The sequence below is a fragment of the Tauraco erythrolophus genome, chromosome 6, assembly GCF_009769465.1.
Source record: "Tauraco erythrolophus isolate bTauEry1 chromosome 6, bTauEry1.pri, whole genome shotgun sequence".
NCBI classification, from domain to species: Eukaryota; Metazoa; Chordata; class Aves; order Musophagiformes; family Musophagidae; genus Tauraco; species Tauraco erythrolophus.
In genome coordinates, this window is record NC_141470.1 from 66741957 (window position 1) to 66768488 (window position 26532).

Below are 26532 nucleotides of genomic sequence, written 5' to 3' on the forward strand. Positions count from 1 at the left end.
ATTTTTCTGCCAGTCTCCATGGACAGCGATACATCAGACTCTTGCTATCACATTCTCAAAGATCCTTTCCTCCCTTCTTCTAACATGCATGGTCTCCAGTGGGATACAAAGCAAATCCTGTACTTCTTGTTGAGTCTTAAAAGCAAAGGTTTGTCAAGACACAAGTAGCTGGGCTGAGATCAGGAGAGGCAACAAAAGCATCATACACTTTCGATGCAGGGCACAAGCAAAAATTGGTCCAAAAACTCTGTGACACACCTTGTTCTCCATCTGTGCAAAGGGGATTCCCCTGGCCAGGGTAGCATAGACTCATAAAACAGAAACAAAATCATTTTGAAAGTAGTAGCAGAAGATTTAGGAGAGTTGTAAAACAATCTCTCTCCCCTTCAGACTCCAAGATTAAAGACCAGTAAAGACCTTACACTGACTAACCTGCCATGCTCATGTTATATGTAGCATGTATAACATGAGCATGATCTCAATGAAGAGGATCTAGCTATACTCAGGATCTTTACATGGCATAGGTTGGTGTGATCTAACGAAACATTATGGCTGAAAGGCTCCAAAATGAGGAGTGAAGTCCCAGCATGCCTGGAGCTGCAGAAGCACATCATCTTCGGCACGCCAGCATCCCACAGGATGCAGGATCAATGGTGAAATCTTGTCTTATACAAGAGATGAAACCAGACAGTCTTAACAGTCTTTCTGGTCTTAAATTGACAGCAACAACAAAAAGATAAGATACAATGAAATTAAATAATTAAATTGATAGACCACTGATAAATGTCTGACTTTTGGATCTGCTGTGATCTCCCTTAAAGATGAAGTTTGACCAGCTAAATAGCAGCCAACACAATATCTGAGATCAACTCCTGGATGTGTGGAAAGTGCCTGAAACAGAAAATCATCTCGGACCTAGAAATCTCAAAGGAAAATGTCTGACCATTCACCTGCCCTTCCATGACTCTGCCTGAGATCAGACAATCAAGCAGCTCCCAGACAACAACACCCACCTGAGGGGATGTGCTTCCTTTCGCCATCTCATGGACCAGGAGGGTCCTGAGCTTTTGTGGGTCCCATGGCCACATAACATGGAGGGAACACGTGCTGGCAGCAGTTAACTCCTGTGAGGTCCTCACACTTGCTGGACCACAAGCCGTGATGCCCGTGCAGCCAGACGGACGCTCACGTGCTGAACCAGTGTGCACACCGGGCCCTGGGGTTAACCTCAGCCATCCTTGCAGCTCAGTTCCCTGTGTTCCTACCCTTGCTTTCTGCCTTCATTATTGCCTTCACGCTTCGCATTGCAGCTACAGAAAGAGCACACGCTGCAGGACAGCTTTACTGACCCACCAAGCAACCGCAGAAACATTTGGGCACACAGAAACATGCCCATAACCATCTGAAACCTGACGCCCACAAACAAGAAGTGTGGTACCCTACTTCTTCCTCAAAACAAGGAACACCTATAAGCCCTCCTTCCATCTCTTTGGACACTAAAAAACTTCTGTCACTAGCACCTGCTTTCACAGACCAAGAGGACTTCTCACTACACTCTGTTATTTACCAAGATTTGAGCACTTCAAAAGGAAGCAGCTGCCGAAGGACTGGCCCTCCGGCCATGGAAGGGATAACCCTACCTGGTGAAGGCTGGCTGGTGGCCCAGGCCCTGACTGCATGCCGGCAAGGCTCCGGCAATGTCGGTACCTCCCAGCATCAGCGAACGCCCTGGGGATCCAGTCTCCCAACAGCACTGCAGGTGTAACACAAGCATCACGCATACATCAAGTCTTGCTCCTCACTTTTTTTCTTTCTTCCCAGCGTTGACCATGGGTCCTTAAAGGCAAAAATCTATGTTTTTACAGAGAAGCAGGGGCCACAGTATTATTCGTGACAGAATTATTAAAGTTCAAAGCAGACCATGCAATCAGTTTGGGTCAGCAACACAGCTGATGTTGATCCCCTTTCTCCAAGAAAGCAGGAGAGGCTCACAAAAACTCAACAGCCTGAAGGCAGCACAGATGATGCCAAGGGGGAACTCATATCATAATATAGGAGATAAGTGATACAGGACCATAACCATCTGTATGTATTTGACAATAACATCAAAAAGCAATAAGTAGAGAGAAAAAGCTTCCTAATGCCAAGATCTATCTGGCACAGGATAACATCTTTTAGGGAATCGCAGAATTCTGCCTTGAAGGTTTAGTATCGGAGCAGGAGATGCACCGCAGTGGGAAAAATCCTGTTGTACTGGGAGCAGCAAAGGAGAGGTCTGAATTTTTATGCACGCACGATACTGCAAATGCTATGAGGTACATTGATCTCCAAATTAATCAAACTAAACTGGTGGCACACAGCATCACACCGTCGGCAGGCATAGCTGTAAACAGTAATCGCCCTCCCTTCTCTCCAGCACTTTCACCCACAGCCTGGTCCCCCAGAGAACAACTGAGAGGAAAAAAGTCAACTTTCTGGCTGGTTTAGAGGTAACTTGACCAAATTTAGCTAACTGGGAGAGGAAAGTGTCCTTATAAGTGCAGTAAAGCCTTTAATCGCCGCTTTCTTCTAGTTCAAGGAGATAGAAGACAGCTTGTTCCTCCATAGCACACAGGGTGGATAAGATCAACCATCGGGGCTCAGGAACCCCCTTTGTATCCGTAAGAACACCACAGGATTTTGGCCCAGAGCTAAGCACACACTTCAACTTCTGTTGAACTTCAGAGCCGTACCTAAGAGAAAACAAGCGCTGGAGGATTTTGGCAAGCGAGCTGGAAACGAGCAGGTAAGGACTGAGGAGTTCAGCCACGGTTTCATTACACTTCCATTGCGAGACACAACACTTCGGCAGCGAGGCCGAACGCAAGACCAAGGAGGACTTCACTCCTGATTCAAACCACTCACACGGTGCCCCATGCCTGAACTTGCTGAGATCATGCAGCTCCGTGTAACTTCAAAGGGAGCTACAAGGGATAGGTCTCCCACAAGGAGGGGCCCCAGTCAACCACCTCACACACCTTCTCCAGGAAAGGACTGTAGCAACAACGTTCCCGACAACCAGGCAGGTGTTATTTACTCCCATTCTCCATGTCACAAAAAAAAAAAAAAAAAGAGTTCAGGAGCGAATGAGGGAACAGATGTAAGAAGACCATAACAGAACTCTATTAATCGTACGCCTTCACGCACATAATAAAAACTGGTTGTGCGTGATTCATCAATGGAAGATGTTTGGAAAACAAATTCAGAAGGAGGGTAATCTCTCAGGCAACGTATCAACACCCAGCTGAAGCATCCACTGAACTCGAAGAGCAGGTCTAGTCAGTCAGGCTCCGAGGGAACCCGGCATGCCTCTGAAAATCTCACCGAGGACGGGAAGAGGCAGATCCGAAGGGTGGCTGCCTGCCTGCAAGCCACTCGCCCTCCAAAACGGAGACGGACGACATGGACCTCCAGGATGAAAAGCCATCTTCAACACCACATCTGACACGAACATTAATTCTTGCAAACACAAGAGTAGAATTATTGTTTTTTTTTCCCCTCTCCCTTCCCCACAACAGATAGCCCGGTCTGGGAAGACTGATCTGAAGCACACTGAAATCAGCGGGAATCTTTTTATTGTCTTTGGATCAGACACAAAAGACAACTGCGTTTACCCTGGAGCCCAGAACATCCTTTCTCCCATTGCTGCTCCATCCTTTCTTCCCCACAGGCACAATTAGTAAGCATCCTAGAAGTATAACCTTTTTCTGAGCCACGTCAACGCTGACGTGGCTTCAAAAACAGAACAAGCCAGACACTTGCAGTGAATAAAGCAAATATGAAAGCTACCCGGGGACTTAATTAGCTTAATTAAACAAGTAGCTATATCTTTTGACTTCCTACACAATTTTTAAATTTAATTAACAGAACTGCATATATAATCAGTCATTTGTAGAGGCAATTCCCAAGGCTCTGTTCAGTCGAAAGAGCTGAAAGCCTGGGTTAGGCTAAAGCTGTTTTTTCACATGCCTCTAGTTATTTCTTTTATTTTTTCTTGTTTAAGCTCCTAACAGATCATGCTTCTGGAATGTCAGATCTTTCTGGTTTTTAATAAGGTGGCACCCCCACTTGAGCATGTCGTTGTCGGACAGGTCAAGTAGCAACTTTCTCAGCCAAATACACGATGTCTGGATTAATCAGTCCCTCTTGTACGTTCCGAGGCTGACAGGCATCTGCCTATCAAGTCGAGCACCTTTGAAAAATCCTTACGGCCCTTCAGTACAAAGGGGATTTTGCATTTCCAGACCAATAGATTAAAGTATTTTTCCTACAAATGCAGAGCATGCAATGTTTAAGATTCATATCATCGTGCCTAAAAAAAAAATTAAAAAAAAATGGGGTGCCGAGTATCTTTTCATTCCTGCAAAGGTTGGCAAGTGCTTAGGGCAATAATTTCCACCCCAAGGGTCAAGGGCAGATGAGGACAGTTTTTCAGAGACACATGACAAGCTCCATGCAGGGAAGGCCCTAGGAGAAGCCGTTTGGGGAACGGCAGCAACCCCAGCTCTTGTTCCACCTGAGCTTTGAATCTGGTGTAGCCAAACAGCAGCATCTGCCTGCTCCCACCAAGATTTAATTTTGATGTCAGGTCTCAAAACTAAGAGCGAGCGCATGGTGACACAGCACTGGGGAAAGGCTGCCGATCCCACCTCTAACTGGTAGGTCAACGCACCGTGCTGAAATCCCAGAGTGTCAAAGCCCTTGCAGCTCACTGATTCCAGCTGCAGTAGATGCACGATTAGACCTAGAGATGATATGTGGTCCCTCAGGGGTCAGCTTGGCCATCTCCCGACATGGCACCACCCAAGGGACAAAGGCTCAAAACTTCTGCCTCCTACAAGTGACAGTAACTGTCAAAGTTTCAGGAGGAAAAAGAAACTTTTCCAGCAAGTATTACTGCCATATGCTTAACACTCTAGAGGTAAATCCACAAATGGGTGGAAAGTTAGTCCTCTCATAACTCCTATAACCAGTTATTCCAGCTATTACTGTAATATTGACATTCTAATTTTTTGTTCCAGGACAGATGTTTAAAATATTACTTTTGTTTTCAGTCAAGCTGCATAATTATAAGCTGTACACCAGCCGGGAACCATCATGTATAACTAATGACTCTTAGCCAATCCTGGACTCTTTAATCAATTTTAGTCTGGTTTCATCCAAAAGATGACCCACCTCAACAGGAGATTTGCTTGGGTAGGAAAAGCAAGAGTTGCAAAAAGATTTATCTACACTGTAAAAATTCCTGCCAAGAAAACCCGCTTGAAAGGCTATGAATAAAATTTAGATTTTTTAAAAAGGAGGTTTCAAAAAATAATTTTCAAAAGCATGAGCCCAAGCCTGCTTCTCCTGGAGTTTCATCAAGTTACATTGTTCTTGAGAAATCTCACCTCTAAAACAATGAATGACTTATGAGTAAATAGTTGCAGGTGGCTGCTCTTTAGTATATTTGGAAAAAAATTCTAGGGTTACAAAGTTAGAAAGAGAGAGACACACACACACACAATTGGTTCAGGGACTATTACATTTTTGTTCTCCTTATATTTTTTAAGAAAAACAACAACTACTCTCTCGAGGGATTTCTGATCTCTTCTTGCTGAGTTCTGTGGCAGGCAGAGGGAACCCAATTGCCCGTTTATCAGTTCCACACTGCTGAAGTTTCTCGAAGACCAGGCACCGATCGCCACAGCACCACCGCTGAGCAATAACCTGATCTTTCAGAAATTTCAGTGAAGCTCAAAATGCAACAGGGAACGGAGGAGAGTCTAAGAGTCCCAAGCACACACTGGAGCTTGCAACAGAGGAGGGCTTTCATCCGCAGCCCCAAGACAAGCGCGGAGCTAGAAACGACTAGGGTGGTAAACGGGCCAAGAAGAGAACACGGAAGATGACCAGACCCTACCAGCCAGCATCCAATTTCTGAGGGCGCAGAACATGCCGAGCGCGGGATGACTCTGCGAACTGCCCACAAACAGCAACCCAGGCGCTGAAACTCCCGCCAGAGCCTTCTGCTCGCCATTCAATGGGGCGGTTTGTTGTCCACCCTGCCCAGCCAGGCCGTGGGTCAGGGCAGGAAGGCAGCCTCAGGCACTGCCGCCAGCACCTCCCAAGCCCACCGCGGGCAGCTCTGCCTTCTACGTGGCTCCCAAGGTGAGCGCAGCCGGAGAGCTCCTGCACAGCGAGATGGGGTAAGCTGGTGGAGCAGCGCTACTGGGATACAGAGCTCTGGAAGGCAAAGGTCTCCTCTTTTAGGCGAAGCCTTGGGGAACAGATAGGAGCGAGGCAGCAAAAAGCCTGCTCTGACCCAATCTCACACCCAGGAGACATCAAGGCGCAGGAGATGCTGCTCCGCTGTCTCAGCTGGCCGACAAACAGCATCGCATTTGCCCTAGTGACGGCACATGGTGGCCAGAGGAGACGTCAGGCAGAGAGCCAAGGCTGCTCTGTGCCTCCCTGAACAGCCTCTGCAACCCAGCTGAGCGCAGGAGCAGGACATCGCTTCGTGCCACCTTCGTGCCACCGCCCTCAGCTCCCTCCCACAGCCTGCACGACCACAGCCCGTGTGAAGCCACGGCCGCGCGGGCAGGCCGTTCCGCCCTTCCCAGCCACACGCACGCACAAGCGGAGCTCTGGCTCTGCTGCGCACAAATTATTAAATGCACGTCTTGCTTTGTAACACCATGCCAAACACCACCACGTCCAGTCCATCACTGGATTTTCCTCCTAACTCCTCCTGCCTTCCTCCTACAGCTATTTTTTTGTTGGTTTTGTGGTTGTTTTTTTTTTAAGGGATGGGGAGGAAAATCACAGATTACTGTCATTTCCTAACAGGCAGATACTGACATCGATGCAGGACCACTAAATTAAAGGACGGCAAACCCGAGGCGTCATTTTCAGCTGTTTGAACACTTGATTACACCAAACACGCCCATGGACAATTCAGTAGCTGGTACCAGGCTATCGGCTTTGCATATGCAATGTATGGAAATCTGTCTGCAAACACCTACATGCACCTATATGCAACTGCAGGTACAAGAAGGCTGAAGCAGGACAGGGCCTCTGCTCTTGAGAGGACTTAGGAGCTTTGACAAACAAACAAAAATATCCTATTTCCATTCAATGAACAGCAACAACAGGTCAATAAACCTCAACGACCAGTTAGTACCAACAAAACAAAAGTCCTTCAACAGCTATAAAGCCACTGGGACACCACTTTAGCTACCACACTCTGGACACATGAATTGTGAAGAGATGATGACGACAGCTCACGTTTTAGGTCTCTCGCCAAGTACACCATGCAGGAAACACCATTTTCTATCTCCAAGTTCTGGAGATGATCAAGAAACATATTTTCCGTCACATATGTCAACTCAATATAACTTGGCAGAAAAACCAGGAAGTTGTGCCAGTTTTGCTGCTGACAGTAATAAAGAAAGAAATCACTGATGGCTGCCAAGAAGGCAAGTTGGTGGCACTTCCTGTTTGGCAAACTCCAAGGGCCACAGCACTGAGGTGGTGAGCAGAGTTTCCCCAAAGTAAAGCACTGACACAGCTGAGATTAGCAGTGATGCAATGGCCCCTGAGAAGGAAAGGGCAAGTGAGTGCTAGCGAAGGAGCAAGCCCAGGTAGCCCATGCAGCAGCCAGCACACACCAGAGACCTGGGTTTTGCCTGGAGAGGAACAGAGCAGGCACCAGGCAGAAATACAAAAGGAGAAACAAAAAGATTAGGCAGAGCAGCAATACGATGCTCTTGCTCTTGAGGAGAAGTCTTCCAAGGCACGGCATTCACCTGCAGTTTTAATTAAACCTATTAACAAATCTAGGCAGTCTTATGAATCATTTACAACTTTACATTAAGCCAGCAAAGTCTGCATCATGGTCTGAGGTTCTATGTTCAAGGCATTCTTCTTGGTTGCCCAAGGATCTTCACTGCACAGCTACAGCAGGAGCTATGTAACCAAGGAGAAATTCACTGGGTTGTACAACATCAGACAAGGCCCTCGATAACCTGTTCGTGGATCCAACCCAAGGAATTGTGGACCTCTAAACCAGCTCCAATACTCTGCAAAGAACCCCTCTGCAGTTGTCTCCCCAGCATCTTGCTTGTTTACATACTTGCGTTGTTCTCCGGTACTCAGTGCTGGAAAATACTTTCTTGCTATTCAAAGGTTTTACTGCGTAACCTTAAACTACTTTGAAATTCTTCTCATTCAAGTCTCCATCAGGTGCGTCACTATTTCTAAAATATCTTCCTACTACGTATAATTCATTTGGTGTACTGCTGCTTTTCCATTTTTGTCCAATAGCTCCTTCTTCTTCCTAAAACTAGGCCACAGCTGATGAGATCACGAACCATTAAAATCCATTAGTCCTCCAGACACAATCCATCAGATTTTTCAACACCCCAGGTAGAAAGGGGAAAGGTCACAACTTTCTGCTACTCCAACCATTTCTGTCAGAGACTCACTTTTGAAGATCCGAATCCCATCTTTTTAATAGCAGGCTACCGTCCCCTTGTTGCAACCTTGGTGTCACGTTCCTACAGCAGTGCTGCTGTATCTCTCCTAAATGCAATGTGACATATGAAAGGTGCTGCACATACGAGATCACACACATCTCCACCTTTTCAACCAAAGACTGCAAAGCCCCTTGGGGTGCTGAGGAAACCTTACACCAATAATTTCATAGACAAGGAAAGCAACATTTGGGGATGGCAGGAGCAGAGCAAGAAACAGTGCCCGTGGTCTTCAAAAGCCCGACCTAGCACACCGCGGGGCAGGCACATCGCCTTCAAAAAGTGCAAGGAAGACTCTGCAGTATCCATGAAAGCAACACGTGCCTGGACTACATGACGGTCAGACATGAAGAAGAGCCAATTGCTCCACAGCACCAGAACCCATCGGTCTTTTCAGTGACCATAAAGCCTCGCACTGAGCATATGGAGGGCAAGAAGGGCACACACCACCACCACCCCTGTCAGTATCACAATGAATTAATTTACGTGCAAAATGAAGTTATCAGCAATATTTACGACAAAACATAAGATTTCAAATGACATATCTCAGTGGCATGCCCGTCTTTAGAACTGCAGCTCCCATCACGGATATCCCCATTTAAAGCCTTAACTGCATTACACATCCTTAAGGAGGGTACAAAAAGCAGGGATTAAATCCAGCAACTTTCGAATCCCAGATCCTGGCTTAGGCTGTAACATCACGAAGCAGCCTAAGCACCTATACTCTGACCATTCTTTTCAGGTCTTGAATTAATCACAGTGACTTCTTTCTTCCTCCTCTCACTTCCTCACCTAGCAGTTTCTTAATACTGAAACTATTAAGGACTAGCATTTATATCCAGCCAGTACTAACCCACCACACCTCCTCTCATGCTCCATGCTGCAAGATGATCTGTCAAATGATTTGAGACAGAAGGATGAAAACCAAGCTGTTAAATATGGATAGTGTCTCACAGGAGAGAGTCTGCTTGGGACACAGGGAAAGACTGAGAGGAAGGTTAAAAGTACTTTACTCCACACACTAACCCCTTTCCCATTCCCTGCCAACAGCTTATGGGATTGTTTCACACCCCTGGTACACACATCCCAGAACATCATGTAAAAGCAAGAGCAGTTTCTGGTCGCATAGCCAATTAGATGTTTCTAAAGGTAAAAAAAAAAAAAAAAAAAAAAAAAAAAAAAAAAAAAAAAAAAAAAAGGAGTGCCAAGGCATGCACTCCCTCAGCATTCCTGAAGGTATGATGTTTGCTCCTAGTGTCCAGATGTTACTGCTCACACCCCACGAGGTCCAGCTCTGGGAGTCACCGTCAAGTCTTCATGCAGCAAAAAGAACGTAGGCTGGGATCTAGTACACGGCTGACAACACCCAGAAAGGACATGCCATTGCCAACATCTGCATTGCCAAGTTAGATCATATCCTATTTGTACAGTGGTTTTTGTTTGTGGGTTTGTTTTTCTGTTGGGGATTTTTTTTTTGAGTACAAACAGCAGTTTTAACAGCAGTTAAAAAAGAGTGCGTAGACGAGGTTCTTCATAGGGAAGGACCCTAGGTTGTATATTCATACAGAAAGGATTGGAGGAGGGGGGAAGTTTCGAAATCCTGAAGCCAAGCACTGCAACAAGAGACAGACTGTCCAAGATCAAGCAATTTTTAGTCCCATCAAGTCTGTGATTACAGTTTTCCTAATCTACCTCATGAGAGAGATGATCTCACTACCCACTTGTGATCAGAAGTCATAGCTATGACTCCAGCAACTGAGTTGAGACAGGAAGGAGCAGAAAAGCATCGACCTCCAGCCTTATCCAGGCTACTGGATGGGTGACGAGGTGTCGTGTCACTGGGATACGCTGTTCAGCTGACCCAGCCATCTTCCTCCATCTGAAGTGGGAGGCACTTCAGGGATTTGCATAGAACTGCAAGCTGACAGGCAGCTTGCTGGCATCTGCCAAATGCACGTTGGCACATATTTCCCCTTTTTAATATTTTTTTCCCTTTTCAAAGCATGGTTTCAAGATGAGGAAGCACTTCTCAACCAACGTGACCAAGATAAGCCTTGGATTAAAAAAATAGGAGGGGAGAGGGGGAGAACCCAGAAAGGGTCTGTAGAGGAAAAGGTCAGAACATGGTTGGAGTGGTTTTGATCACATATCAATCGAGAACATAATCTGATGCTGACCACATTTGCCATCTGAAGCTCAAAATCACCTGCAAAGCTGCAGACAAATGTTCTTCTTTTCAAAGAGGTTTTGCTGGGCATCACTGCAAGTCCAAGCACGTGGCAATCCTAGATAAGCCAAGAGCAGCACAGGCTCCGTTACAAGGCCATCACATTTAGGACAACTGCTGTCATGTTCCCTCCTTAATAAATATTTAGTTTCTTTGTGAATGGAAAGCCTGGCATTTCATCTGTGCCACAGCCAGAGCTGCATGTGCTTTATACGACAAACACACATGCTTTTAACTCCAGCCCACTAGCTAGTAAGTTCAAAAGTATGAATTCTCTTCTGGAGAAAAGTACTTCCCCACCTGGGTGGCACTGCTAATGTGGACCTTATGCTCCTTTTTCCGTTGACAAACAGCTCCTGTCGAGGAGGCCACATTATCTTAATTCCCAAAGCAAAATTTTATTCACTCCAGGAAAAGTCACATCAATTTTAGTCTTAGAACCTTAACCAGAGAGCTTTCACCAGCCGAGGACAGAAATCCCTTGGACAGCATTTATCTTCTTTCAAAAGAAAAATCAAATAACTTCCTTTCTTTAAGGTTTACCGAGCCCTGTAATATAAAGCCAAGAAACCAGTCAAACAGTTCCTCTTCTCTGTATGAGCAGGACTCTCTGTAATGATCTTGGGGGAAGAAAATGAGAGAGAGACAGTCTAATAAGTGCCATACATCCAGCGAAGTGAATCATTAGAAACGCAGTCCCTGAAGAAAGATGATAGGACACCTAACGCTGTTCAACTTCCAACACTCATGATATTGGAAGAGCCCTAGGTAAACTACAGAAGTGAAGAGCTGGATCCTAAACCAGCTGCATTGGAGCTGCTGAGTAGGTCCTCACCCACCGCTGCACCATGAGTTTCAGCTTTTTATGAATCTAAAAAGATTCCCCTTGCAGCCCGGCAGCACTTGAAAGGCTTCTGGGACGTTACCACACACAGTAATACAAAGCACTGGGGTGGTTTCGGATACTGAGATAGAAAGTCTGAACAAGTAATGACCCACTGGAAAATTCACAGCGAGAGATGGAAAGATTTGGTACTCTTCGAACACCTACATGTTCTGACTGTGGCTTTGAAGCAAGCCGCAGCATTGTCTATTGCTAAGAGCACTGTTCCTGTGGAAACAGTTGCTTAATATTGTTAGAGATGGAGTAAGAATAAATACTATAGGTGTATAGGATTTTGCAACTACCCATTTACTGGCTAAAAACATATCTATTTAAAAGAAAAAAAAAAAAATACACATTCCTGTTCTTATCGTTGACAGTTAAAAAAATTAGCAGGCACGGATAAAGAGTATTTTTGTGCAGCTGAAGTAATTAAAAAAAACAAAACCCACATTTCTCTGCAAATAAAATTTCATATTTCCAGGACTATTAACATAAGGAGACTGTTTAGTCAACCTAGAGATGAACTACAAAACTTACACTGAGAAAATGCTGATAAGCTCTTTCGAGGTCAGGAAGATTCTTTCAGAACAACCTTTCAGAAGCCAAGCACAGGGGCACTGAAGGATGTTTAAAACCAGCAGGACTCAGTTACTCTTTCTCACCTTATGTTCATGTTCAAAACAGAAACAAATGCTTCCAAAATGTTACTAAAATAAGAAGTAGCATTGCTTAAAAACAATGAGTACTGCACATCCATTGCTGAGGCAAGTCTCTTTGCAGTAAGCTTATTTATCTATAGAAATAAATCCACTGACCTCATACTAATCACAAACACTCCTTTCTCTATGACAAAGGGAAATGACAAACTTGCAAGGACACATCAGAAACCTTCCGAGATCACGTCCACATAAGCCAAAACATGTGACCACTTGAATGACCATTGCTTCTCTTTGAAGAAATCCACCCAGACCTTACAATTCTATTCTTGACAAAAATCAAGAGAGTGCAATTCAAAAATGAACCACTCTATGATTTTGGATAGAGCTTCAATTCTCTATTTGAATTTTCTTCTAAAATTCTGGAGTTCTAATGTTCTTAATTCTAAGAGTTTTACCCAACAAAGCGGTAACCAGAGGGAAAACAACTGGTCAAAGGGATTCCTCCTCCTACCACGCAGCGCTAAGCGAGAACTGAAATGAGTGTGCCTGGTCTCCTGCCTGGCCCACAACACACACGTGTTCACAGGCATTTCTACACCACAGGCACCAACATCCTGCCCTCCTGCAGATGCGCAGCCACGTGCAGCAACTGCTCACCCAACACAAGCTGAAGACACGGCTTTCAACACCCCTTTGCTGGAGCTTAGGTAACATCAGAGCAGGGTTTTGTACATGTCCAACAGTGGTTGCAGTTCACTGCTGGGAAGAGCATCAGGTTGATTATGAACTGATAAATCATTAACCAAGTTCTTCAGAAGATACAAGACAAAGGGAAAAGGCATCTTAGTATCAAGCTTTGATCGAAAGAAGATTACTGTCCCCAGCTGCCCCAAAACTTCCCCTCCTTTTCTTTGAGCCATCACCACTCCTCCGCAAAGGCAGCAGAATGGACGCTGCTTTCGCACGCCTCCAAAACCACAGTTCACAGCCCACCATATTAACTCATTCAGCCCTTGACTGATGTTCTATTTCGCAAGCTCGGCTGTGAAATGAGGTAGGCGAGAAGCAGAGACACGAGCAGGAAATGCTCCACCTCTCCTGCTGCACAGAGACTGCCCGTGGGGCAGAGGAGGACAAAAACCTGCTGAGTATCTGCTTAGATCTGCCCTGTACAAACTGCCAGAGCTCACAGTCACAAGCCTGCCAAAAAAGTGCTTCATCACCATTAAACACAACACTCAGTCTGGAACCCCCAATGAAAAGGGTTTCATCCTTAGCTAACTCAAACATATTTTGACTACAAGGGACTGAAAACCATTCTGTGAGGATGTGCAGAATAGCCTGGATTTTTGATGCTTTACTTCTTAGCCTGCCAGACACTCCAGAATCATAGAATGGTTTGGGTTGGAAGGGACTTCAAAAATCATCTAGTTCCAATCCCCCTGCCACGGGGGCAGGGACACACTCCACTACACCAGGTTGCTCAAAGCCTCATCCAACCTGGCCTTGAACACCTCCAGGGATGGGGCAGCCACAACTTCTCTGGGCAACCCGTTCCAGTGCCTCACCACACTCCGAGTGAAAAATTTTTTCCTTATATCTAATCTAAATCTGCCCTCTTTCAGTTTAAAGCCATTGCCCCTTGTCCTATCACCACACGCCCCTGTCACAAGTCCCTCTCCAGCTTTCCTGTAGGCCCCTTTTAGGTACTGGAAGGCTGCAATAAGATCACCCTAGAGCCTTCTCTTCTCCAGGCTGAAGAGCCGCAACTCTCTCAGCCTGTCTTCATAGCAGAGGTGTTCCAGCCCTTGGATCATCTTTGTGGCCTCCTCTGGACTCGCTCCAGCAGCTCCATGTCCTTCTTGTGTTGGGGACTCCAGAGCTGAACGCAGTATTCCAGGTGGGGTCTCACAAAAGCAGAGTAGAGGGGCAGAATCACCTCCCTCGACCTGCTGGCCACACTTCTTTGGATGCAGCCCAGGATGCAGTTGGCTTTCTGGGCTTCAAGCGCACATTGCCGGCTCATGTTGAGCTTCTCCGAGAGTTTGCTCTCCGTTTCAACACTGTCACTCCAAGATAATAACAAGCCCTAAGGATTTGGATACAGTGAGTCCTGGCCTGCAGAGACAATACTGTAACAGTAAACGTGGGGGTCCCGCTGTCCTCAGGTAGAGCTGGAGATCTTAGCCTCAGCCTATAAAGATCTGGAACATGCAAGAGAAACCACACCTGCTTCTGCAACATTGCAGCCCATTTCTTTTGTCTGCATCTCTTTTGTCCCTCAAAGGGAAAGAATAAGGCCCTGCTGTCTGGGCTCACTAGCGCAGCTCTAGAACTTGCTCCTTTCTTAGGGAGGAGCCCAATGAACTTGACGTTCTCCTAGGCTCCCGCCAAAAAGCGTTTAGCAAGATTTTGCAAAGCAAAATGAAACATACTCCTTCCCAGAATCAAGAAGATGGGGAAAAACTTTATTATCTTTATTGGCAAGACAGGCCAAATGTTACTTGAGTTATTACTTGAAAATGTGGTCAAAATGAGTTACTATCATGAAGTGATAATGGGGTTATTATAATGGGGTTAATTTTTGAGAGGAAGATGGCTTATCCTAGCACAGCGGAGTTTCTACCCAGTTTTGCTCCACACCAAACCGAGAACAGCTTAGATGCATGTATAGTAGCTGCTAAACTACCGCAATTACAGCCCACTATGTTAAGGACGACTTAATAAACCAGCATTTTTTCTTAGCGTAGATCTGTAGGCTGCCACATCACAAGTCCCTTGCAGAAACAGAAAGCTGAAACTTTTAAGAAAGGAAACTGACCGTAGGGTCATTTCCAACAATCTCCAATAAGTTGCCCTTCCTCACAAGCCAGTCTTGTGAGCAATTCTTGCAGGAGCACCCAAAGCTCCTGCACTGGACTTTTTCCTGTTATTAACCAAACAGATAATGAAGTGCTAGGAGTGGGGCTCCACCTTGCAAACTGATTGTCAACAGCAATGCTACCACAAAGCCTTATTAGGAGATGGACGATCACCCTACACATTTGACACTATCGGAGCTTTTGTATGACACAGTGTGTTCAAACCAAGTAGCTTTGACAAGAAAACCCACCATGGATTTGGACCACACAGGAACATTTTCCTCACATGGTTATATTTTCTTCCAGGCTCAGGAGCAAACTGCCTTACAGAATAAATTTTCATTGAATATATTAATGTTAGATGCCTCAGTCTGTGAATGACCTAGATAATAAACTCATTGCACAGAAGCCAATTCCTTCTTCTTTCTCAGAGCTCCACAAGCACTCACTGTGCTCAATAAATAATGTATATCCCAGCCATCATTATAAACCCTTGTTGCATGCAAGAAGGAGGAAAGAAATGCGTCCAGTTCTTCTCCCAATTAGACTGGTGCAAAGCTGGCAGCATAACTCCACTGATGCCATTGGGAATCCACTGATGTAAACCTTGCATGTGAAAGCAGAGGCGAGCACCGGTCTCCTATTCTGCTGGAATTTCACAGAAGGCATCGGCAAACTTTTTGTAGAATGATATTTTACGACAAGTAAGAAAGGAGGAAGACAACTTTGACGTCAATGTTATTAAACATATATGTCAGAAAGAAATGAGGTACGGAGAGCATCTTCTCATGGAGTGTGCCAGGGGGTTTACGTGCGAGGGAAGAATAAGAATTGGGCCCCACTGCATGAAAGGTTTCTCCCTTTCTTCTTCAGATTTAAAACATTTAAATTTTAAAAGAATTAAAGGATATAAGATAGAAGAAAACATTCAGTAAATCAATCCCCAGATTTCACCACTTAGAACAACGTAATTTTCCTCTGCTCTTCAGATCTGGGGAAAAAAACAACAAGCTGTATGGCCTTGTTTACCAAGGAAGATAAAAGCAGGACAAAGTAGGAATTCAAACAGGATAAAGCAGTCTTTCATTAGTTGTTCTTGATCTAGAAGACCTTCATTATTCTGAAGGAACTTAGCTCAGAATTGAATACATTTAGCGCAGGATGAGCACACTGACCAGTCTAGGTGGAGAGAATCACTCTAGAAACTAACCCACATGCAGACAAGCCAACTCCAATGCTATCAGCAACAGCATTTATTTGCAACTATTTTGTCAGATAAAAGCACTTAGGAGTACAGACATCCCATGCCAACTTTTACTGTCATAGTAAAACTGTCACCCTCTTTCCTACCCAGACCATAGAGCCAGTCAGCCCCAGAGAACCAACACAACCTTAAATGATCCTTCTGACAGTGCACGTCTCTCTCTGACTCATACCTACAGCACTCACCAGAGTTATGACTGGTCCCTGCTTGAATCTACTACAGAAGCTATAAAAGTGTGAATGGTGGCAAATATCTGCTATCCAAAAACAGTAACAGGATTCCCAAACTAAGACTCCATTGCTACCGTAGGAGGTTTAAGATACTAAAGCAAGTGGAGATGTATGTAAAGACTTTAATTTGCAAGTGATGTCTTGCTTACACGACAGAGTAAAATTAAATTTACTCGAGAGAAAAACACAAAATACAGCACTTGGCTAAAATGGAGACTAAATGGAGACCACAGAGCAGGCCAGAGAGAGGGCTAGAAACCAGAAGTGCTGTAGGAAGGTATGAGCTGCTTTTTCAGACCAAATCAGACCATTTGACAAGTCAAAATCCTGCCTCTGAGGATGGTTGATACTAAACATGTGAGACAAAGGAAAAACATCTCAGTGTTCAGATACGGAACTACCGTCTCAAACCTCTCCTCAGCCCCTAGATGCACATTGTCAGACTATCTGTCAGTATAATTCTTACTATTAGGTGTAATGTCCTGGGACAGCACAGATATGCAGCCTGTTCTCACATCCTCTCCGTCACTCGCCTCCATCTGAGAGGTTACAGGGCTCTGCTGATCTGTCAGGTGATTTCACACTGCAAATGATTTTATCGATTTACTTAAAAAAAAAAATGCACAGCAGACATGTAATACTTACACACCAAATCACACACTTAGAAATGTGTCTTGCATGGATATATTTTCCTCATCTCCTCATTTTTATAGAAATATCTGTATGGCAACAAAATGTTAAAAAAAAAAAACAAAAAAGGTCAAAAAAATTCCACTAAGGCCTACATAGCATTGTCGTGTTGGTTAAAAACATAGAATAAATAATCTATTTCCCATCTTACAAACTGAAGTCAGCTACCAAAGCTGCCCAACTTTTCCTTCTGCACCAGTACTTCATCTCCTGCCTGGTCAACAACAAGGAGACCTCTCCTGGAAGAAGCCTGGAGACCTGCCACCGTATCACTGACACAAACACAATCAGCTCCCTGACGAAACTCAGCACTTACAGAACTTGGCAGGGGAACACCAAGAACTCTTCATGTAATGCCATCTACCAGCTCATGCTCCCCTCCCTCCTCCCCTGCTGACATTTTTTTGTATTGGCAGAGCTGTGGGTAACTACAGTCACAGCAGCACGCTCCCACTCCAGCGTGAGCTGCACCAAGCCAAAGGGCGGATCGACACTGGATAATGGAGCACAGAAGTTCCCATTATGTCCAGGGACAAGGACAGCGCCAGCAGACAAGCTGAAATCTTATCTCAGACCTGAAGTCCCAAACGCCCTGTGTCAGGCTGCCATCCTTCCCAGGCTGGGCTTCACTGGTTTGCAAGGTGGCCCTCAGAGGAGACAACCCCAGCTGCAACATCCATCTGTCACGCAGACCAGATGCGGGCATCTCCTGTCTGCCACGAATGCACCTCTCCATCCTGAGGGCTGCATCCCTCCGTTGGGCCATGGATCACTGGTGGGCTAGAGAGCATGAGGCTTTCTGGAGACGAGTGGGTCCCACAAGGATGACAGTGGCCAAAAGCAAGCTGGCAGCTGCCAGAGCAGCTCCTCTGCCTGCAGCCTGCCCCCTGCCCCACATCGGAGGAGCCCCAGGAAAAAGCAAAGCAGGGAGCAGGCTGTCAGCTGGAAAAACTGCTCTGGCAGGCCCGTGGGATAGATCTGGTCATCGATTAGATGCCTCTTGTCTGGCGTGACAAGGGCACAAGGACACACACGGCCTCACAGGGGCAGGGAAAAAGCAATTTTTTCTGTCACCTTGGGCCCAGTGCAGACGCTGAGATTTCAGCACCGGAATTGCTGAGGAATGCTTGCTCCCACACAGCATCGCGCTAACGCAACGGAACCTGGCTGACATCTGTTCGCGGTGCTGGCTTCCACCATAAAGCAGGACGGTTTCCTCAGCGATTGACTCTCTTCGCTGAGCGATGAGAACAGCTCATGATACCAAAGAACAAAAAAATGTCATTGGCATTGCAGAAACACAAGTCGTTTGTCTGGATTACCCTAAGTGGCTTAGCGACGTTAATTGGACGCTTCAGGATGCTCTTTGTTTTAGACGTACGTTTGCTATCCTTGATATAATTATAAAGCACGTCTTTCCCTTTTCCCAGGGCTTCTTGTACCAGCACAACCAAGGGCATGGCTCCCGAGAGGAACAACCGCTCGGTGAGCCCCACCAGGACACGACGCCAGGTTAGTTACCCAGGACTCCAGCCTGGTTCACTGCACAGCCCCACAAATAACGCAGGGGTGGAATAAGCAATCAGAACAAAGATTGCTCACTGTCTCCAGAAGAAATTAAGTCTGCAGCCCGGTTTGACATATATTAACTGCGTGCCTAAATCAGCTGAGATTTGGGAGGCGAGAAGGCGCGCTGCCTGATCCAGAATCCTTTCCAAAAGCTGCCAGCAACTTGTTTCACTCGATAACTCTTCTGCTCGTCCTTTTCTCCATGGTTACACAAAAGGTCCCCAATTTCTTGATTGTATTAGCAAAGCACAATAGCTACAATCGAGTCTGAAACGTCAAAGGAGCTTTAACAGTTTGCAAAGAAAGGGTGGGAGTCTTATTCAATTCAGTAAGGGATATGCTTTCATATTGAATTACACTGTAAATCAGTAGACTTTCTAATGGCATTTCGATAGCTTAAACAGCCCCCTTGACAACCTTTTCTGCGGGGTTTATTGCCTGAAAGCTTAAAATGGCCAGAAACCAGATCATTACTCAGAAAATACGCCAAACAGAAAGCCTTGGGCAGCCTGGATGAAATGTATTGTTACAGAAAGACCTGTGGTAAAAGCTAAATATAAAATGTGAACAGAGCAGGGCGAGGCCCGCTGGGTGCAGAGAGCTGGGCTGGGGACAGAGCTTCCTGGGGTGCTGGGCTCACTTGTGCTGCGGTCGCCTCGCTGGCCCCCCCCCTCCTCCTCCTCCTCCTCCACACATAGCCTCTCTGAAAAGAGCAACCCCAAGGCTGGAGGCACAGGTCTGCAAACACCCTCAGGAGCTTCTTCTGCCATGACTGATGCTGCTGAAGGAGACCTAGGCATCAGCCAGTGGCCTGCCCCCTCTCCCTCTGACCGGGGCTTGCAGGTAACTCAGTGGCAACACCACCAGCAGAGCAACAAGCAGCAGCAGATATAGAAAGCTAACCCTAGCATCAAAGTCAACCCTGCACCCCAGCAATCACATTAGCAAGGGCTTCGACAAACGACTCCAGAAAACCTCGTGTGACTATGCGAGCTGGGGCCTCTCCCTGCCACCCGCTCCACCCCAACGCCAAGAAGCTGCCATCAAGCCGGAGAGCGGAAGCACCGATGCATGTGCTCACAAGCCAACTGTGTAGACAGGGGACAAGGCTCCAGCTGGAAACCTGAGCGCCCACCACACCGCAGAGCCAGAGGGTACCTGTCAGTGGGGTTCGAGTTTTGCTTTCAGCTCAGTGGCTGCTCACAGGTGGGGAAGACGATGTGGTGATACTTGCACAGCCCATGCCAGCCAAACCGCAGTAGGTGAGAAAGTGTGATCCTCTCCAGCATTCCCAGAGCCCTTCCCAACTGCAACAGCATCAAAGCAATGGTTCTCAAGACATAGCTGTGGAAAAACAGACTAGAGAACACACTAGAAAGCCAGTACTGCAGCAGGACCAAGCACCCAGCTGTGTGAAGGCGAGCCAAACTCTCATGCTGCTGTAGCCAGTTCAAGGCCAGGGCATGAACTCCAGTCCCACAGACACCTACCGGCATCCCAGCAGCTCTGACCACTGCAAACTGGCTCTTCTCATGCTCTGACCAAATCATTCCAGCCTAACACACTCTCAAGAAAAATGCCTGTGTTCTCCCAGGATGCTCACAGCTGCCATATAGGCCATTTAGTGGGGAGGAGCTCGTGGATGAGCGAGGAATAGGACTTCTAACTAGCTCAACTTCTGATGCTGAAACACGGCAGTAAGCATGCAGCTCTTCGTGACAGTCAGCTCTATTTGTTCTCATCTGCCTTGACCAGTAAAACTGTTACTAGCATAACATCCCAGGATTATTTAATACCTGACAGATAGCAACAATTTTTCCTTTATTTATTTATTACAGCCTTTGTTTTAGGCTGCAGGACGCTCTCGGGTAGCCTTGGTTCATGGGACTCTGCTGGCATTTTGAAGGGTTTGTTCGTAGGGCCAAAGGACAGCTGTGCGCTAAAGGAAAGAAACAGAAGCTGAAATTCTGGTAGCTTTCAAAAACCATCTTACCTTCTGCAGTGAACATTTCTCTCCACTATTCCCATTCAACATAATAACTGTGTACCAGTAACAATAATTACAGAAACAAAACTTATCAAGAAATAGGGAAGGAGCTTAGTTTACTCAAGCCGAGTTTGCAATTAAAGCGCAGTGTGACTGTCACACAGATCAGAGATCTGCACTATGTACATGGTTGTCATGTGCATGGAAACAGAAATCATATGGACAGATGGCTATTGCTCTTCATCTCAGCCTGCTACTGACCGACGGAAGGAGACATCATTTACTCCCACTCTACAAGCCTCAGTCCATCTCTACAGGTGGGCACAGGCTGATGCAGACACAAAATACTGCATCACAGAATCCTCTGTCAACAGCTATAAAGCATTTTTGGCTTCCTAGTGCAACTTTTGCCCTCCTGGTGGATACTCTGCAGTGAAGCGGGAGTTAAAACAGGAAGCAACCATATCGTATTTGACCTGCAGCACCGTGGCTGTCTGTCAAGGTCACGATGCTCTGGGAAAGAAGTTGCATTCTCCTGTAACTCTTCAATTTAATGTTCAATAAACACACTTGCATATAAACATGGGTAAAACATAATTCTTTTTGCCTTAAGAAAGAAAAAAAAATCATAGGGCAGGATACAGGCGAAAGAGCTCAAGTTAAGGAACGCATAAGAATTATTTGTCTTAATCTCTCCCTGCACACATGAGCAAACGGTAAGAAACTCACCAGGAAGTTGCGATCAGCTCATTAATCTTATAGTCCATCTGTTATCTAATTTCCTTCAGTATACTCTGACAATTTGCTACTTCAAGATCAAGGTTTAATTTTAACTCCTTGTTAAACTCCTAGAAATTATGACATCTCTACCCAGGGACAATTTTTACAACTGTAACTAAATAATTCTCTAGTAAAAATGCAATTCAGTATCTGTAAATAGCGATTCCTCACACTTGAAAATTACTTCAGCTACTACATAAAACTCATAGGAATAATCCTACGTATTGTAAACATCTCCCCTTTTAGTTACAACTCAGTACTCCAAGTTATTTACGTTGTTTCACTGACATATGTCTGCTTCCTATACTCCACACAGACAGAGTTAAAGAGCAGATACTACCTTTCAAAGATGCACATGCCCTATAAAGAGATCTCAGCACAGGCAAGTGCAAAATTAAATGCTTTAAAAGAAAAGTTTCAATCCTGATGTAAATCATAACAGCTTTCGGATAGCAGCCAGCTTAGTTCTTTACTGCGTCGCACCTGGCCGGGGTTATGTGCATCTGTGTAAAATGCCACCATTCAGGTTTGCACAATTTCACACCCACACGGGAAAATGCCAACCAGAAAGAACATATACCGGAGAGATCACTCCCGCTTTTAACTACATTAAAGCATGCTGAAGGCAAGATGGCATTTAATTGACAATATTAATAAAAACTACCACTCTGCAACTTGACAAGTAAATATAAAGAAATGAGAAACAGAGAGAAGGATCTTGAAGTTAATAAGCTTTTACAGATCTGATCTGTGTAAAATTAGTCAAATGTGTTTAACAGTCAATAAACAAATTAAAAAATATCCAGACCACACTAATGTGTTTACTAGAAAGACTTCAGAAAACAATCAAAATCGCTAGAAGAAAAAGGGTCAGTTTCGAGGAGGCTCTGGAACATGAATTTTAATGCAGACCATGAACAGAGAACTCTGTCCCAGTACCCAGTGGGATGACTCAGGTGTATAAGCATTACTGATGAGGCAGTTCATGTCCATACACTTACTCATCTGCATAAGTGTTTGGGGTCATCATTGCAGCGATGTACCTGCAAGTCACCCGGGAAGCACCAGTGCTTACACACCAACTGCTCCAACTTGCCTCTTGCTGACACTTCCTACAGTTCTCACAAGAGGTGGTGACCAATGTTACAACTAATCACTTTTTTTTTCAGCAGCAGGAAAATCCACATTTATAAACAGAGCAGCATGAGCCTGAGAGCTCACACCAAAACTCTGAGGACAGCATGTGAGCTGAGGGACTGTCCCAGGTAATCCCCAGCAGCTCCAGCTCTTCGGAGGAGAGCTCAGGGAGACAAGGCAGCCAGCTGCCCTGTCCTGTTTGGCTGTTATCAATTCAAGAAGCATTTGGAGTTTACCAAGACATCGTTGTCCTCGTCTCTGGAAAGTGAACATAAAAATTCTGTTTCAAATCAAAATGAAAAATTGTGCACAGCCAAGTAAGTGTAAGTCAGGTTAAACTTTGAGGATTCACCAATTCTCCCCTCACTCCATTCACTCCTTCCTTGCCTATATGTGCTCTTGCTTTGGGGATGGAAAAAGGGCAATCTGAAGGATTTCAGAGCAGAGGTGTTGCAAATCATCTACAAATGCCTTGTGGTATTTTATGTCGTGCCAGCAGTCCACGGACCTTGGGTTAACACAAACCAGCATTTCCTATCCTTCTGATTACACAAAACCCCGTGACAGCCTTGGTGGATTTATCAAGACATATTAAATTATCAGGGCAAGACGCTGTTCCCTGTCATCATGTGATCCTGGCTGCACGCTATGCGAGACGCTAACGGAGCAAGTCAAAAGGGAGGGGAGAGGAGAAAGGGAACAGAAGATAACCACTCGCTCACTCCCCAGTAAATCCACCCCAGCTGTAGTTTTCAGACACTAACAGAGAACAGATCAGAAGCTTTTAGTTTGTGTCTACATGCCCAGATATAACATCAGTTTAGTTAAAAAACTCACTGATTTGCCACCCCATTATACTCATCAACTCACAGATACAGTAGTTCACAAAAACATGTGCCTATGCAGGAGGGATGGGAACTTTTCCCTCCCCAAAGACCAAACGAGCATTTCAGGCACCTTGGCAGGCCACATATCGTGTCCATCTTAAAAATCACCCTGCATGATGTATGAAGTGAAAGAAACAGTGGGCCCCTGGACACGTGTGCATCCACACGAGAGGCAATATTAGTATAGATATTTTGGTAATGTAAATAATGCCACCACCTTTGCAACCGAGCAGTCCAATCCCATGTGTAGCCAGACCCAGTGTGACCAGGACTGCAGCCTCCCGAGAGGACAGGGCCTCTCCCAATAGCAGACACCTCCAGCAAATCAAACATGAAGAAAATCCTCAAAACCACAGTGCTTGTCCTGAGCTCACTCCTTTGCCCTGGTCCGTGGAGTCCATTCTGTATTTAAAACTGTTTTAGCACAAGTCCCAGTATAGTTTCTCTCCAGTGGTCCAAGCAGCCTGGGAAGCTGGGTACACACCCACCCAGCAAACCTCAGTGAATTCAGCTCTGGCTGGGCTGTTAGAAGCAATACCTGAGCTAACCCACTTGACGTTAGCTTGGATCCCACTGCCCGACACAAAATCCCATCAGTGACTGTCAAACAGAGACCACCTTTAGTGCACAAACCTCGTGCTCATCCATGGAGTACCTAAGTGCAGCATAAGAAGAAGGAAAAAAAAAATAAAAATAGTACCAATATACACCTGTTAATCAACCCTGTGACTGGTATTTCCCTGTTGTCACCCCAGAGGTGTAGCATCACACCTCAGTCACAGACACCAGCGGAGAACAGAAAGCACCAGCATTCTCCCCAGTGATACGATCAAGATGCTTATCTGTTCTCTACAGTGTCAGCTCTTTCCTCCACGTCTGATTTTATTGTGATGGTTACCTGACCACACGTGCTGAACTTCCTGGCCTCAAAATGTTAATATTACCCTCAGAAATTCTCAGCTCTTCTGCACCTTCTCCACCCCGAAGAAATGCCTTTTTTTATTGTAACCTAACACTTAAAGCAAACTACTGTCTGGATCCATACATTCACTTCCTCATCCTTTACAATAGTGGAAGCAAAGGCACAACTTTAGAGCCTTCACTATTCCTTTCACTTACCGTTAGGACTAAGACATAAATGAGGATCTCTGGGCCGGATGCAAGTGACATCTACTGAGAAATAACCTAGAATTAGCCGTAAGTGAAACTGTGTTCAACCAGCACAGTGGTGTACATAATAGACACAAGACTAGTCCTGCCATTCTGTTCAGAAGTCGAAGAAATTTGCATGCACACATCAGACAATTGTGCAAGCATGTGTAGATCTGAGCAGAAATACATCCAACCCCAGGTACCGAAGCTTCCAGGTACGGCTCTGCGTGCTAAGCAAAAGGGGGCAGGTACACGACTGTGTGAGTCTGCAGGTGCACTTTGCTGGTTACGTATGACAAGTCTCCTCTCTGCTAGTCTACAAGAGGAGAAACTTCACAATCCTCAGCGACAGAGTCTTGCTTGACCCTCAAGCTATGACAGCTAAGACTTTTTGATCTCAGGGTCCCAAAACGCATCAGCTGAAACAGCAGTCTAAATAGCAGCCTAACCAAATATAAAGCAGAAGGGCACACAAGATGCATGAAGGTACACCTGTGTAAATGCAGACACACACGCCAAGCTGCATGCATCTGCAGCACAGGCGTGCAAGGACAAGCCCCAGCCCTGCGAGTACCCTTCGAGCGCCTTCATTCATTCCGAGAGGAGCCCGGCTCCAGCTTCTCCTTGAGACGACTACTCACCCAGCCTTCAAAGCTGTCGCCGGGGCCCGTGGAGCGCAAGAGGTCCTGGAAGTGCAAGGTGCAGTTGGCCACAAAGTCATCGTAGCCAATGGGGGTGTCGTGGAAGACAGACAGCTCAATCTGGTGCCCGTCGGTAACCGTGGCGGAAAACTCCTCGTTGTACGTAGGTTTGTTGGTCTTCTGCTTGGTGCTGGTCTGCCCAACGCGCACCTGGTCCACGCTGATGGTGACATAAGGGTCCAAGAGCTGGTAGCCCTTGCGGAAAAGCGAGTGCCGGAGGGACCAGCGGGTGGGCTGCAGGCCCACCGCCTCCCCAATCCGCACCTTCAGGTACCCGTTGAACTTCATGGCTCCGGACATGGCCGCCCCCCCGGGGCGCCCGGGATCCCGGAGGAGCGCCAGACCCCTCTCCCGCCGAGCCGGGCCGGCAGCCAGCCCCGCCGCGCCTCTTCAGGGGGCCGGGCGGCGGCGGCGCACCCGCCCCCGGGCCATGCCGGGGCCCCGGAACCGCCGCCCCCCGCGCACCGCCCACCTCCCGCGGCAGCGGGCAGCCGCTCCGCTCCGCCGCGCAGCCCCGCGCCGCTCGGACCTCTTCTGCCGAGAGGGAGCGGCGCGGCGCGGCTCACCTGGGGCGTGGGACGGCGCCGGGCGGGGAGGAGCCGCGAACCCACGAAGCGAGGGCGGGCGCGGGGTGGGGAGCGGGCTGGACGGGCTCTCGCAGGCTCGGCCCGATCCCGATCCCGGCCCCGGGGCGGCGGTGCCAGCCGGCTCTCCCGCCGCACTGGCAGCAGCCGGGAGCCCCGCCGAGAGGCGGGGAACCGCGGGGAAAACGACGCCAGTGCCGGGCTGCAGGACGCGCAGCCTGCCCCGGAGCTGCGCAGCAGACCGACCGCCTTCCCCCGCACCTACAGGGGCGAGTCCCTCCAAAACACCCGCTGCGGCTGCCGCAGCCCCTTCCCTTCCCGCCTCGCACCTCCTGGGGAAGGGCCGAGCCTGCACCTGGCCGT

At 46.7% G+C, this 26532-nt stretch overlaps 1 protein-coding gene across 1 annotated transcript in view; it reads right to left on the bottom strand.

Moving 5' to 3' along the window:
* Positions 1 to 25885, bottom strand: part of PRKCH (protein kinase C eta) — a 122259-nt gene extending 96374 nt beyond the window's left edge. The window contains exon 1 of the mRNA XM_009978381.2: positions 25526 to 25885. Within this exon, the coding sequence (XP_009976683.2) occupies positions 25526 to 25885 (360 nt within the window). The remainder of the gene's footprint in view (positions 1 to 25525) is intronic.
* Between the last annotated feature and the right edge of the window lie 647 nt (positions 25886 to 26532).